The sequence below is a fragment of the Mirounga leonina genome, unplaced genomic scaffold, assembly GCF_011800145.1.
Source record: "Mirounga leonina isolate KUSES-001 unplaced genomic scaffold, KU_Mleo_1.0 Mir_165, whole genome shotgun sequence".
NCBI lineage: Eukaryota > Metazoa > Chordata > Mammalia > Carnivora > Phocidae > Mirounga > Mirounga leonina.
In genome coordinates, this window is record NW_023270415.1 from 37,477,570 (window position 1) to 37,493,663 (window position 16,094).

Here is a 16,094-nt window from a genome sequence, read left to right on the forward strand (position 1 = left end):
GTTTTTAAAGATTTTATTTATTTATTTGACAGAGAGAGAGACACAGCGAGAGAGGGAACACAAGCAGGGGGAGGGGGAGAGGGAGAAGCAGGCTTCCCGCGGAGCAGGGAGCCCAATGTGGGGCTCGATCCCAGGACCCTGGGATCATGACCCGAGCTGAAGGCAGACGCTTAACGACTGAGCCACCCAGGCGCCCCGATAAATGCATTTTTTAAAAAAAACGGGGGAGACCTCAATTTTGTCACCACTATTTACGGCCAAAAGCCAGTGAACTTTGTACTCAAGCTGTCAAAAAAAAAAAAGATTAAATGAGACTCTTAGAAGACAGTAAGCATTCACCAAGTCCTGCAGCTGAGGGATTTTGAACAAAAATAAAGGACAGCTCTGGGCCTCGTAGAAATAATTGGATGAGCCTTGTAAATAAGAATGAGAAGGATATTAGCATCACACGTATGTTTTCACAAGCCGCATTTGTAGTGAAGAAATAAAATATAATGGAAATAAGAGTTGTAAGTATTCCTGTCTACTTTCCAGGCAGGAGCCGGTAAATATGAGCCTCAAGTCTCTCAGGACATGGTTCTTTGCACGTCCTGGGGAAAAGGCTAAGGTTGATAAAATCACAGACCTTTGCATTTGGAAGGAACCCAGGAGCCTTTGTCTACCCCTCCTGCACACGGAAGTCCTTTTGCTGCCTCTGGACCCTTGCGGTGCTCAGGTACGTGGGGGAGATCCCCCTGCCCACTAAGGCAGACTCGTCTCTTACTGGATGGCCCTAATTCTGCAAGAGGAACTCTTCTATCTTCACAACTTCATTTTTCTCCTCTTTAACATTGTACTTTTATTCTGCTTCTGCCCTCTGGCTGGAGGTAAGAAGTCTTTTTTCTTATTCTCAGGAAAGGCATCGAATCTGAACATGGACATTATGTCCTTTCTTCTTTCCCAGCGCCACACTCTTTCCCACCACAACCTCTTATATCCAGCCAAAATAGTACAAGCTTGTTTGCAACATTTGTTATTAAAATACATTTTTATCATTCTTCCCTTGGGATAAAACTTTATAGAAAAACTAGAAAATTCAGACATGCCAAACAAAGAAAAATAACCTTACTGCTCAGAATCTATTTTTCTATGTCAATATATACGTCTTTATTAAATCTATTCACAAAGATAGACTATCACCCATTTTGTTCAAAAACCTTTTTTTATGTAACCAACCAATAAATCATCTATAAGAACATTTTTAGAGTTGAATAGTACTCCATTGTGTGCTTGTAGCATCTGTATTTAAATAATTCACCACTGTTGGATAGTTTGTAGTCTTGCATTTTGGCTATTAGAAAAATCACTAAAAAATTCTCACAGATACATTATTTGCAAGACACTTGTGTTATTTTCTTACGTTTTAGTGTCTTATTTTTTAGAAATTAAGATCTTTCCATCTTTTTGAAAATAATTGTTTCAAAAAACAAACTAAAAAAAGTAAAATATGTTTACTTCCTCAGTAACTTCTTACGGAACATTGTCCAAATCTATCATGATCTTCACCAATCTTAAAATTGAGAAATTTATTTCTGTCTGAACACTTCTTCTGAAAAGCCATCCCCTTCCCCCAGTGCCAATCTTTTAGGTTTCCTGAGCCCTTGGTCTAGGTTAGGTCTCTGTCATAATGCCTCAGGATACTTTTTACTTGTCCTTCATGGTATTTTTCATGATTGTGATTACATGGTTCACTGTGTGATGATTGGTGTAACTGTTGGCCTGTTAAAATCACAAGGACAGAAATCATGCCTGCTGATTCCGCACAGTGTCTACAGTGACTGCTAACACAGTGCCTAGCAAAAAACACGTACTCAAAACCTTTCTTGAGTAAATGGAAAGTGTCATAGATTTTAAGTGGTGGCGGACTAAGAGAGTTCACCATCTCAGGTAGATAAGAGTCTATATTCTGAGTCCTTGTTCTATAGGGCTAGCAGAAAATTCACCACAGCACATTGAGGGATTTCTACATCTTGCCTACCTCCCCACCTCCTGAGCCATAGTTACTGGATCCCACACAGGGCAGAGGCATTCAAAGAGGAACTGGTCGTCCGTCCTCTCTTCCTTTCTGCATGGCCTCATCAGGTCTCAGGCTCATTCCAGCTTCTGTGACATGTCTGGTACATGTGAACCTTCTCGTAAGACTGCCTGTACAATGGTCTGCATCCACAAAATCAATTTCTCAAACTCCATGTGCATAAGAATCACTTGACGGCCATTATGAAAATGCAGCTCCCTGGACTCCACGCTCAGATATTCTAATGCAGCAGGTCTGGGGTAAAGTGCAGGGATCTGTCCTTTTCACAAATACCATGTGACCAAGGTGACCATAAATCAGGTAGATCACAAGTTGAGAAACATTAATAAAGGATGTTTTTTAAAAATATTTGCAGACTATCATTTCATCCCCTCAGTTATATTTTAAAGTAAGGAGGACCGGGATTGTTTTCATCTTATAGACGAGGAGGTTGAGTTTTCAGAAGATGCAGGGGCAGCCCAGATCTTTCCTACAGGATGGCCCTGTAACGATCAGAGAGACTGAGTTTATCTTAGACATAAAATACATATGTGTTTATTCACCAAACTGTATATTCCTTGAGGACAGCAAGTCTTACTCATTTTCATATTTCCAGTACTTAACAAAGCACAATAAATATTTAATGAAAGAGCTGATTTCTGAATATCTAATATTAATTTTTTAAAAATTTTATTATGTTAGTCACCATACAATACATCATTGGTTTTTGATGTGGTGATCCACGATCCATTGTTTTCATATAATACCCAGTGCTTCATGCAGTACATGCCCTCCTTAATACCCATCACTGGGCTAACCAACCCCCCTCCCCCCTCCCCCTCTAAAACCCTGTTTGTCTCTCAGAGTCCATAGTCTCTCATGGTTCATCTCTCCCTCCGATTCCCCCCCTTCATTTTTCCCTTCCTTCTCCTAATGTCCTCCATGCTATTCCTTATGTTCCACAAATAAGTGAAACCATATGACAATTGACTTTCTCTGCTTGACTTATTTCACTTAGCATAATCTCCTCCAGTTCCATCCATGTTGATGTAAAAGTTGGGTATTCATCCTTTCTGATGGCTGAGTAATATTCCATTGTATATATGGACCACATCTTCTTTATCCATTCATCTGTTGAAGGGCATCTCGGCTCTTTCCACAGTTTGGCTATTGCGGACATTGCTGCTATGAACATTGGGGTGCATATGGCCCCTCTTTTCACTACATCTGTGTCTTTGGGGTAAATACCCAGGAGTGCAATTGCTGTGTCATAGGGTAGCTCTATTTTTAATTTTTTGAGGAACCTCCACACTGTTTTCCAAAGTGGCTGTACCAACTTGCATTCCCACCAACAGTGTAAGAGGGTTCGTTCCCCTTTCTCCACAACCTCTCCAACATTTGTTGTTTCTTTCCCTGTCCATTTTTGCCATTCTAAGTGGTGTAAGGTGGTATCTCAATGTGGTTTTTGAATAATAATTCAAACAAAGCACCCTTTGAAACATTTTTAGTTTTTCTTAATCAACAAAAGTTCTGTAAAACAAAAACAAAAACCTTCAAGCTACAGTGTTCAGAAAATATAAACCTTTCTTTGTTTCTTAATAGCTGAGCTAAAAGTAACTTTCTCACAGTTGGGGAAAGATCATGAGGTCACCCAATTCCACCCTGGAATGGAATGCCCCCTTGTTGCTTGTTCACAGAACTGATGATGCCAACAATCCTTTGTCTTTGGTATAATCAAACTCTGAAGTTCGTCCAGGCCTCTAGGTCCAGGCTGCCAATGCTGGCAGCCTCTCTTCCAGATAACCGACTCCGTTCTGCTGACTCAGAAAATCAACTCCCAGAGTCCCATAGGGCCCCTATTCAGATGGGACCAGTTTCTTAACCTTTTTTTGTGGGGGAGGGGGAGACACAAAACCCTCTGAAATAAAACGGGATTCATATGAATCCTGCACCTTATGTCGATGGACACTTAAAACGAGATTGTAAAACCATTTTGCAAACCCTAATATTTTATGATTACCCTTAGAAGATATTTTCTACTGGAAATAATTTGTCATGGGCAAGGGTATAGCTGTAAATGGCTTATCTAATAAACTGAGAGACAGCAGAGTGATTGTTAATGTGCATTACGACCCCAAACATAGTTTATTCAGCAGCAGCTCGTTCAAGGCTATTCTTTTCATTCTACTGTTGGCAGTGGAACATTTGAGGAAAGCTTGTATTCCATCAAAGGTAAACATAGCTTCAAATGGAAGGCAATTTGGTCCAGAGGTTGTATAATGGTAGAGCTTACGGCGAAGAAAACTGCTCAATATAATTATATTTTCACTGATGGAGCTTGGCAATATTTCACAAATTTAATACCTGAAGTTTACACATTTTAAGGCAACAATACATACTGAAGTATGGACTAAGAGCCTCTCTCCACCTGCTCGTAGAGTCAAGACAATGCCCAGACCAGTGGTTTTGACTTTACAGTATCTGCAACTACAAATAGCACAAGAGTGTTCTTAAGCACCTTCTTGGCAAAACCAGTTTGGAAACTTTTATCTTACTGGTAAGGCATGTTTCTCTTTTGTAATTCAGCAACCTGTGATGATTCACAAAGGCCAGGAAGAATTGTACCCTCTGTGGAATTTCTAGGTCAGAGGTAGAATAACAAAGGAATATCAACTGATAAGGCTATAAACATAAGAGGTTTAATGGAGCTGTTGTTGAGTCAAATTGTGGTGATCCAACCAAAAGCCTGCTATTTACTTTGATAAATCTTAATCGTTTTATCTAGTTTACACCCAGGGAAACCAAGCTTTGGAGAATTTAAATGACTTCCCCAATATCACCTAACCAGCGGTGAGAAAACAAACTCTGCCATATGACCCCCATATACTAATACCACACTAACTCCAACACACTTTCTTTACCTGAACGTATGTGAAAAATACTATTGTTTAGCTAATTCAGATACTATGGCAAGCAGCATTGGTGTGAATAATATAGAGAATAAAAGACAAATTTCCTTAAACTTTGGAATGAGTTTCTATACCTGTGTTTGGATATGGGTGTCGCTAATATTCTGAAAATGGGTAAACTGTCTTGTTCCCCAAAGCCAGGATAGGTAATTTGCTATCTTGAGTTTGACGCAAACCTCATACCTCCTCCCCTGTCAATAACTTTTGGATTGGAATCGCACAAAATGAGATGAGTGTAATTATGGGGATAAAAGAACAGACTGAAAATCAGGATTATCTGAAATACCTTGTTGCTGTTTTGGTAACATTTAACTTAGCAGTATAAACAGGAAAGTTGATCCTGTTAAAACTGAGCAGATGAAAATGCCATAGGAAAGTTAAAGGCAAGATTTATTTGGAATAAGTTTGCATTGTTCATGCATTCACAAGACCAGGCAGGTGATACGTTAGCAACACATGCCTTGCTATTTCAAGATCACCGAGGAAAAATGCTTGGAACTAAAAGACAGCCGAACTAATTAATTTGCAATGGTGTTTTCAGACTGAAATGTTATATTCTATGTTTCTGAAAGAATTATACTTTGTGGTCAGCTGAAGATTTTGGAAGGGAATAAACATATTAAGCCATCTGACAAATACTTTCCTGTTTTTAAATCACTAAAATGCCTGCAGAATGTGATAACAAGGCAAATCTAAAAAGTGAAAATTGTTTTATACAGTATGGGCTTGTGATTTTTCATTAAATAATAATAAAACGGGGTGCCTGGGTGGCTCAGTGGTTAAGTGGCTCAGGTCATGATCCCAGGGTCCTGGGATCGAGCCCCGCATGGGGCTCCCCCTGCTCAGCGGGGAGCCCGCTTCTCCCTCTCCCTCTGCCTGCCGTTCCCCCTGCTTGTGCTCTCTCTGTCAAATAAATAAAATCTTTGAAAAAATAAATAATAAAACATTAAATAATATTAAATCAACAATAAAAGTAGTTTATACTTTTAGAAAATTTAAAAAAAATTTTAAAAAGAAAATTTAAAAATTCAATATACTGAAAAGTAAGCAGCAAAGACAAATCCCAAACCATCTAAAAATAGAAATAATGAGGGGCGCCTGGGTGGCTCAGTCGTTAAGCGTCTGCCTTCGGCTCAGGTCATGATCCCAGGGTCCTGGAATCGAGCCCCGCATCGGGCTCTCTGCTCCACGGGAAGCCTGCTTCTCCCTCTCCCACTCCCCCTGCTTGTGTTCCCTCTCTCGCTGTGTCTCTCTCTGTCAAATAAATAAAATCTTTAAAAAATAATAAAATAAAATAAAAAATAAATAAAAATAGAAATAATGATAACATTTGTAAAATTTTTTATTTGAGCGGTGCCTGGATGGTTCAGTTCATTAAGCGACAGACTCCTGATTTCAGTTCAGGTCATGATCTCAGGGTCCTCAGATCCAGCCTCATTAGGCTTAGTCAGGCTCAGTGCGGAGTTGGCTTGAAATTCTTTCTCTCCCTCTCTGTCTGCCCCTCCCCCTGCTTGCATGTGTGCACTCTTTCTCTCTCTCTAAAATAAATAAATAAATAAATAAAATCTTAAAATTTTTTTTATTTAATTAATAACATTTTGATGTATCTTCTTATCTTTCTTCTAAACATAAGTTTTGGGCATTTTAAAAATACACATAATTGAAATCATACTGCACACCTGTTTTGCACTTTGCATGAATTTATCATATCTTATTTAGCTATTCCTTTGTAGCCAGAAAGAGAAAATATTTTAATTTTTATGAATATAAATAACATTATTGTGAACATCTTTGTACACAGACTTTTCTGCACTTATTGTTATTATGCAAGATAGAATTATTGCTAGCAAGAAGATCAAAATATATAATCAGTTAATTTCATATAATATATAATCAAATATAATTTTGTTCACTATTGCAAATAATATTTTATTGGTTCTATGATGCATTTTTCTTTCATTTTAATATCTCTGAAATCAGAAGGCAGCATACAATCCACGGTGTCAACATCAGTGTCTGCCAAGCATCAGTGACTGACCTGGTGGTCATTTCCTGTGTATGTGTGAATGTGGTGGTTATACCTGGTGGCAACAGCTGGAGCGCTGTGACCCTCCCCAATTCCGTCAACAAACCTACTAGAAACCATCTGAAGAAGAAATGAGTCCTGGTTATTCACCATTTCCATGACACCTTCTGCTAGGATGAAGAAAGCACGTGTGTCAAAATTTACAAAAATGGATTTTAACCCCTTAGAGTTCACTTTGAAAGAAGGATCTAACATCTTACCCTTGATGGCAGAGAGGACGAAATTATGTAGAAAAACGTGGACACAAACAACCCCAAGTGAAAGAGTGACACAGAAGAGTTGAATTCCAAGTATAAAGAAGTTGGCTTATGTTTTTCCTTTTTATACATGCGCTAGAATTATAAATGATACAATTTCACATCTAAAAATGTCTAAACCCTGTTAAGTATAAAATAAATGTTACAAATGAAAGAAATCACTGTATTAACCTATATGGCAGATTTTATTTCTTTTTTTGTGATAAAATAAAGTTGTATCTTAGGATCAATGACATCTTCAGTTCACCAAAGCACTTTGTATTGCCAAATTACTTTTCAAAGGTGTTATATCAATTTACAAACCAAATTCTATTAAATATAGAATACATTAGAAAATAGAGTAATATAGCATATAAAAAATAATGAAAGAGTACTTAAAAGATAAATTTTCACACACTTTCACCTTGTGTGAAATAGGTACACAATAAAAAATGGGGATGATAATGCACTGCTTATTGCTATCATAGCGATTTTAAAATACAATATTATTAAGGTAGTACTTAAACATTAAATGTTTTAACATGAAACTATTCTTTTTAGGAAAAGATTTATAGTAAAGGAAAACATAACAGATTTAGCTTCAACTCCTTCACAACTAATATATTAAGAGTTTTTCTAAAATTGTGTCTCTTTAATTGTCAAACAGTAACAGTTGAGTTCAAATCAAGATGAAGCAGTATCTGGAAGTTCTGGAGACCAAAATAATAAAAATGCACAACAAAATAACTACTTCTTTCTTTCTTTTTTTTTTAGGAGGATGTAGAAATGTACCATTTTATTATTACAAAGATTCTCACGAAAATGAAAATAGTATCTCAAAAAGGAGACTACCAGTCTCCACCCACAGAATTGGGCAAGGATAGAGGGAAGGCAGTGGGAGTTCCTTGGCTCACACGGGGCCAGTGGGATGGCACGATAACAGAACCAATCTAAAAATGGCTGTTACCTTAAGGAGCCTGATTGGGCAGGGGGGGGGGGTCCCTGAAGACCCAGCCACTCCTTCTAGAATGCTCAGTAAGGACACCTTTCCAAAGCTACTAAGCAGACACTTGGCATTTCAGGATTTTTGTCCCATGGCTGCTTAAGAGTATGCCTTCCAGACCCGGCACCCTTTATGGTTCAAATTAAGAACTGGGGAAGGATGGTGGCAAGGCAGCCACTAGAAAAGCTCAGTCATAACATGTGCCCTGGGCTCAGGGCCCTGGTTCCTGTCTAGTCCCTGGGGATATTTATATTTAATATATTTTTATATAAATACACAGAGAAATAGAAAATATAAAATCTGAGGGGTTGTGGGAGAAAGGTGGGGAACTTGGCAGGAAGCCAGAACTGGAGAGGTCTGCTCAGGCCAACTTGACCTCCTCCTTGACCCCTTTGGCTTCTTGCTTCTCCTCTTTGGTTTTCTCCTCTTCTGTGACTTCTTTCTTCTCTTCTGGGTCTTTCTCTTTTTCATCCTCAGTTTTGACTCTCTTGGCTTTTTTGAAGTTGGAAGAATTCTTGTGCCCACCTTCTCCCTCCTCATCAGAGTCCGAGAACTCTTCCTCACAGGCAATTCGTTTGTCAGAAGAACAGATTGAGATGCGCTTGTCAGGGTCTTCTTCGTCCTCATCGCCACCCTCCTCTGGAATGGCATCCTCAGGAATCACCTGCCTTTGGACCCCAGGTGCGTAGGGCAGCATTCTCAGGTTCTCAAACAGTCACTGTTTGATTTTCTCCAGGTATTCATTGGTATTCTGGTTCGTCATATTGGAAGGACTGATGTGAAGTTTGAAATCTGGTCCAAAGTATTCAAAGTAGTCGTTGTATGGAAGCTCATTCGGGATCTCTGTGTCCAGGGCCATGGCTGTTTCATACGTCCAGCAGCAGGCCACGTTGCGGATGGTGTAGCCCCCCCTCCCCCAAGCATCAGCATGGGCAGGTTGAAGCTCTTCACAAACTCCACACGCTTGGCCTGCCCTTTGATGGTCAGATTGAAGCAGCCTAACTGATCCCCAGACAGGGAGTCGGAGCCACACTGTAAGACAACTGCCCTGGGCTGGAACATCTCCATCACTTTAGATATGACCAGCTTGAAAATGGCCTCATAGGACTCATCATCGATTCCATCTCGGAGCGGGTAGTTAACAGCATAATACTTGCCTTTGCCAGCCCCAATATCCTGTAGGTCCCCAGTTCCTGGGAAGTACTCTCCGTATTTATGAAAGGACACAGTCATGACCCAGTCTGTGGTATAGAAGGCGTCTTCCATGCCATCACCGTGGTGATTATCAATGTCAATATACAGCACCCTGTGGTGATACTTTAGCAGTTCCAGGATGGCCAAGACGATATCATTGACGTAACAGAAGCCAGATGCCTCAGACTTCTTTGCATGGTGCAGGCCCCCAGCCCAATTCACAGCGATGTCCGTCTGCTGCTTATTCAGTTTCACAGCACTCACCACAGAGCCACCAGTAGATAACTGACAGAACTCAAACAGGCCATCAAATACTGGACAGTCCTCACCGACGTTGAATCTCTGCATCTGCTGGCTGTACTCAGACATGTTATCTGGGTGGATGGAGCACAAGAATTTAGTGTAGTTGTCACTGTGGTACTTGGTCATCTCCTCAGCACTGGCTTTGTGAGGGCAATAGATTTCCATTTTTCGGTACAGACCATAGTTAAGTAGCAAATTGTGAGTCATGCGGATTCGGTGAGGCTTCATTGGGTGACCTCATCCATAATAGTAATTTCCAACATCCCCGTCATAGTAGTAATAGACTTTCCTCCAAGTGCCCTGAGTCTTGCTCGCCTCCCATCCCTCCCGTCAGTCAGTCCGTCCGGCCAAAATAACTTCACTTCTTGAGCATCTCCAGAACCATTTACACCATATCAAACAGGATTTCATGCATTAGGTTATTATTATCCCTAGTTAACAGAGAGAGAAACTCAGCCTCAGGCCAGGTATTTAGTGTGACTGGCGGTCAGTGGCAGCGAGAAGTACTTTGAAGCCCATTATTTAAACCATTAAATTCCCAATTTGTAATAAAGTATTAAGTCTCCCCTAAAGCCAAGCAAAATTCCAATCTCTTATTTTATAGGTACAAGAAGTAAACAAAATATTTGCAACTTGTAAGACACATGATTTATATCCCTTATAAACAAATTGCTCCTATAGGCAATGTAATTGGAAAAAATAGTTACAGATATGACCAGTGTAGGGCAAGAACTTTCTCCATTATCGTCTTAGCACCTCCAGCTGGGCCTAAGACTTAAATTGGTAGAAGACAGATTCATGGGAGAAAAGGATACAAATTCATGAAATTTTTTATATGTACATGGGAGAGCCTTCACAAGAGAATGAAGATTCAGAGAAATGACCAGAGCAGGGAGGCTTTATACTCTTTAGACAAAGAAACAACCCATTTGTGAAGAATTGACAAGACAAAGGAATGTGGGCTAAGAATAGTAAATTGTGAAGAAGTAAGTCAGAAGATAAGGGTTAGTTTAACAAGGTTTGTTTGTACAGATTATTGGCCGCAAATTCCCCATCTCTGATAATAAGAATGTCTTCCTTCTTTCTGGTATAGGAAGGGTACTTATCACATGGGAATTTTATCTCCTGCTTTCAGGGAAAAAAAGAGGGTTGGGGTGTCTTTCTTGAACCTGCTGTTTCTTAAGTGTCTTTATTTTTTTTTTAAGATTTTATTTATTTGTTTGACAGAGAGAGACACAGCGAGAGAGGGAATACAAGCATGAGGAGTAGGAGAGGGAGAAGCAGGCTTCCTGCAGAGCAGGGAGCCCAATGCGGAGCTCTATCCCAGGACCCTGGGACCATGACCTGAGCCAAAGGCAGATGCTTAACGACTGAGCCACCTAGGTGCCCCTCTTAAGTGTCTTTAATTTAAAATATTCAATATGCCAAAGTGGCATATTCTGGGATCCTTTACTAGGCAAGTGAAGGAACATAAATACAAATGGCCAGTGAACATAATTTAAAATATTTAACCTTACTAATGAATGGGGACATGAAAATTAAAGTAAGATATTACTTTTATTTATCAGGCAAAAATTCAAAACATCACAGTGGAGAAAAGGATACTCATATATTATTTTTAGGAGTGTAAAATAATACTTATCCAAAAAAAAGTAAAAATACACATGTCCACTGCCACAGTAAATCCATTTCTTAGTATCTCTCGAGCAGAAACATTCATATAAAATGGGCGATAGTTGCTCAAGACTATTCTTAGTAGCATTTTTGAAATTGTTAAGAATTAGAACAAATTTAAAGTAAATCAGTTAAAGACTGGTTTTAAAAGTTGTGATACATTCTTTCACTAGAATAAAATTCAGACTTAAAATAATGAAGTGGATGTATAAGCAGTAGAAAGATACACGTGATATGTCACTGAATAAAAAAGCAAGTTTCAGAATAATATGTTAGTCATGATACAATTTGGTTAAAAAAAAGATATGTATATCTGAATTTGCATAAAGAAAGGTGTGATAGGATAAAAACTGAAATTGTTAAAAATGGTTACATCTGAGGGGAGAGAGTTGTAGGGAAAAGTAGATACGAAAGAAACATTAAATTCCTTAAGATTTGATAATTTTTAATCATTTCCAACTTTTTAAATGAAAATATGTTGTAAGTCAAAAGAGAGAAACATTTTAAGAAGTGAGAGCAACACATTCCTCAAAAAGTGCTGAATGGGTAGAAACTGAGGAGAAAATCTCAATGGGAAGGTCAAACTCAAGCAGAGTTGAAAACCACTCAGTCCAATTTTTTCTCAATTGAAAATTCTTCTTCCAACCCTAAAAACTGAAAGGTGCAGCATTCTATTTGCTTGATTTTTTTCATTTGAATTATTAAGGTGCAATTTACATACAATAAAATTGAGCCAGTTTTAAGGACACAATAAATTTTGACAAATGGGGGAAACACCACCATACATTTTGTTTTAGGGCTCCGGGTAGCTCAGTTGGTTAAGTGTCTGCCTTCGGCTTGGGTCATGATCCCAGAATGCTATGATTGAGTCCCATATGGGCTCCTTGCTCAGCAGGGAGCCTGTTTGTCCCTCTGCCTGCCACTCCCCCTGCTTGTGTTCATTCTCTCTCTCTCTTTCTGACAATTAAATTTTTTAAAAAGGCTCCTTATTTCACTCTAGCTAAGGATTGATAATTCATCCTTTCCAGGCACATTTACACTTTAACAGAAAGCTATTCAAGATGCTTTAACCCAAAGCGATAAGATTCTTAATTATTAGAATTCTACTTCTGTCAAAATCCATTAAAACAGGACAAATTACCCCTGGCTGTGCCCCAGGCCATTCATGAAAGCAAGATACAAATAAACATTTGTGAGGTCTCTAGAGTTTAGAAAGTACTCAGATTCTAGAAGATAAATCACTCACTGGAATTCCGATCCATATCCTCCCTATTTGTTTCCAGATCAACTGTGTCTGCTCCTTCTCTATGCCCCAGATTATTGATTCAGTAGCCTAGGTTTGATAACTCACTTTTGACTCTTAGATTTTGGTTAATCTCTAACTCTTCACCTGTTTGCTGTTTTTGTCTTGGCATACATCTACAGAATTTAGCTAAGCTCAATTCATGAACATTTGCATCTTCTACTCCAACCTAGCCTTTTGGAATAAACTATCTCACTCCCCACCATGGAAACTTGGAATTCAGCAGAAATTTAAAAGAAGAAAAATATTTACTGTGAAGAACTCTTTTCTTTTGTCCATGGTTAATTCAGGTCCTCTGTTCTTTCTCTCGTCTCAGATTTCATACTAGGTTTGCCTCTTAATTTTGAGTAGGCCTTTTCCCCAGTTTCCAGTCAGGCATTTAAACTTGAGCTCACATTTGGGGGTGAGGAAATAACATTATAAACATTAACATTATAAACATCTATTTCATTTGACCATTTTTTTCCCAACCAACCTATATTACTTTTTGTAACTTCTTAAATTTCATTCAAAAAGAGTGAGATAAGATGATGTGGATATTTTAAGGGAATTATTGGTCAGATCTTTATCTCCACTCTTTCCCAAGAGATCTTAATAATGGCTCATCTCCTTTTTCACAAAAGTCTATCATGCTTCAGGTATGAACAATTCTAAGGTGGCAAAGCAAAGGGAAAATTGGAAGTATTGACGTTAGTGCTGAGAAAGTGAATTATTCTAATGACTATTCTAATGAAAGGAAATTATTCTGATGCTAATTTTTGAGCTGTTTTCTAATTATTTGCTTTCATCAGAAGTGAAGGAAAGCCTAATCTAACTTGTCAGCTGATAGGTTTTAAAATAACTTTTAATAATAGGTCTTTTTTAATAATAGATCATTATGGAGTTTTTATGTGTATATGACTTGGAAAGACTTCAAAATGACATTGCTACTACAAACTTTTCACATTTGTATCTATTTTCTTTTTTTTTTTTAAAGATTTTATTTATTTATTTGAGAGAGAGAGAATGAGAGACAGAGAGCACGAGAGGGAAGAGGGTCAGAGGGAGAAGCAGACCCCCCGCCGAGCAGGAAGCCCTATGCGGGACTCGATCCCGGGACTCCAGGATCATGACCTGAGCTGAAGGCAGTCGCTTAACCAACTGAGCCACCCAGGCGCCCCTGTATCTATTTTCTAATGTAAACAGTTTCTCAGCACTAAATATATAAATATTAAAAAGTAGGGATATCTCAAAATATTCCATATTCCTGAAAATGGGAATAGAACTGATGAGACTAGAACCTTGTCTCATTCTAGTAATTAATAATATGCATCTCATAGAGGTACACTGATTTAAAAAAAATTAAAACACAGTTCCATCTCTCCTGAAAATGTGTAAATCTAAAATATTTTAGCTTTTATTTATCAAAACTGCATAGATCTGAGGTAATATATTTATTTTATATACAAATTATGATTGTATTAAAAACTCAAATGGGGAAACATTTGTAGTACTCAGAGCTTTAGGATCATAGAAAATAACTTTTCAAAATTCACTTTATATGACTATTGTTGCAGAGAAGTATGATAGGATGATCAAGATTTTTAAGCTTAAAAATTACATGAAGATAAAAGTATGTAGGGACTGTGGAATGGCAAAGCAATTTCAAAGAGAAAAGAGAATTACACAATATTTAAGAGTGCTGGGAAGCCTGGGTGGCTCAGTCGGTTAAACATCTGCCTTCGGCTCAGGTCATGATCCCAGGATCCTGGGATCGAGTCCCACATGGGGCTCCTTGCTCAGCAGAGAGCCTGCTTCTCCCTCTGCCTGCCGCTCCCCCTGCTTGTGCTCTCTCTCTCTCTGACAAAGAAATAAAATTAAAATATATATATATTTAAGAGTGCTAAAGGGGAACTTGTTCATCTGTACTAAAACAACAACAACAACAAAACGTTTGATTATGGAAATTTTCAAATATATCCAAAAATCGAATGATTTAGTGGACCCTCATTATCCAGCTTCAACAATTACTAATATTTTGCCAATCTTATTTCATTTATCCCCCACTTCTTTTTTTTTTGCTAGCATTTTTATGCCAAATCTCAGACACCATATTATTTCATAATAATTTGTGTATTTGTAAAGTGGGTAAGGGTAGATATCAGTCTAATATTTTACTTAGAGTTCATTAGAGACATTGTTACAAAGCAGTATGACAGCTCTACTTCAAATGTCAATATTTACAAAAATACCAAATACCTTTGCATTTTTTTATTCTAAGATATTTCAACATATCTGAAATTGGATGAAAAAATAAATTTGACATTTATTTCTTTCCCCTTTTAATGAATTTGCACTAAAAAAACCCCAGTAACTTTTAAAATATGTGTTTTATTTTGGACATCACATAGATTATAACTAGAGAAAAATATAATATTTTGCCTTGTGGCATCCTTGTAGGTCTATTGTCCCTTCAGTTACAAAATGCAAAAATTCTGAAGACTAAATGCTTTTTCCTAATTTTGGTGTAAACTCATCAGACAGCAAAACCTGCCCGAAATGATGTGAGCTTATTCATAGTCTTTATTTATTTCACGTAGTGTGAATATTTCTGTATTTTGTTGTAAACATATTAATGGGTTTGATTATAGGGTGCTTCCTCAAACCCTGATAAAGTTATTATGTGCATGATAAAAGGCATATGTTTAAAAAAGAGTTTGAAACACATATGAACCCAAGACTTTCATATAAGGGGTGGTGAACCTGTATTAATACACTTTATTTGATTTATCTGCAGACAACTTACTTTCTGTATTTTTAATCCATTTATTACATTACTGACTTTGCATCTGGTGGTCTTCTCTCTGCACAACATATTCATATGGCTGAGGACCATAGAAACAGAGAGAACTATGTTTATAATTAAAAATACCAGGATCTTTAAATAGAACTCAGCTAACACATGACAAGCTTTTTTCTTTAGAATTAAACTTGTTTTTTTCCAAAATAGAATCAAATGCTAAGAGCTTGCATATATTATTAGAGCCATTTATGTTACTTCCCAAACTCGCCCTGATTTCATATCCCTCACACTCCCCAAGGTCCATGGTCCCTGCCCCAAATAGTATAACTGGGATGGTTATGGGTAAGTAAACAATGAAGTATATTTTGTCTTTTAGAAAAAAGAAACTGGACCAATTCTACCAGAATTCTCCAAAATAGAAACAGTATGTCTTCCTCACATTTGACTGTTGCAAATGTTTTATTTTTACAGTCTGAAAAAAGCCTCAATTG

The 16,094-nt window shown here is 37.9% G+C and overlaps 1 protein-coding gene across 1 annotated transcript; it reads right to left on the minus strand.

The window, feature by feature from the left end:
• Positions 1 to 8,591: 8,591 nt before the first annotated feature.
• On the minus strand, positions 8,592 to 10,198 carry LOC118014995 (histone deacetylase 1-like). Its single transcript, XM_035011487.1, is given in 2 exon segments — positions 8,592 to 9,257; positions 9,260 to 10,198. Coding segments are annotated over 2 exon segments (1,362 nt in total). The 5' UTR covers positions 10,073 to 10,198; the 3' UTR covers positions 8,592 to 8,708.
• Positions 10,199 to 16,094: the final 5,896 nt, after the last annotated feature.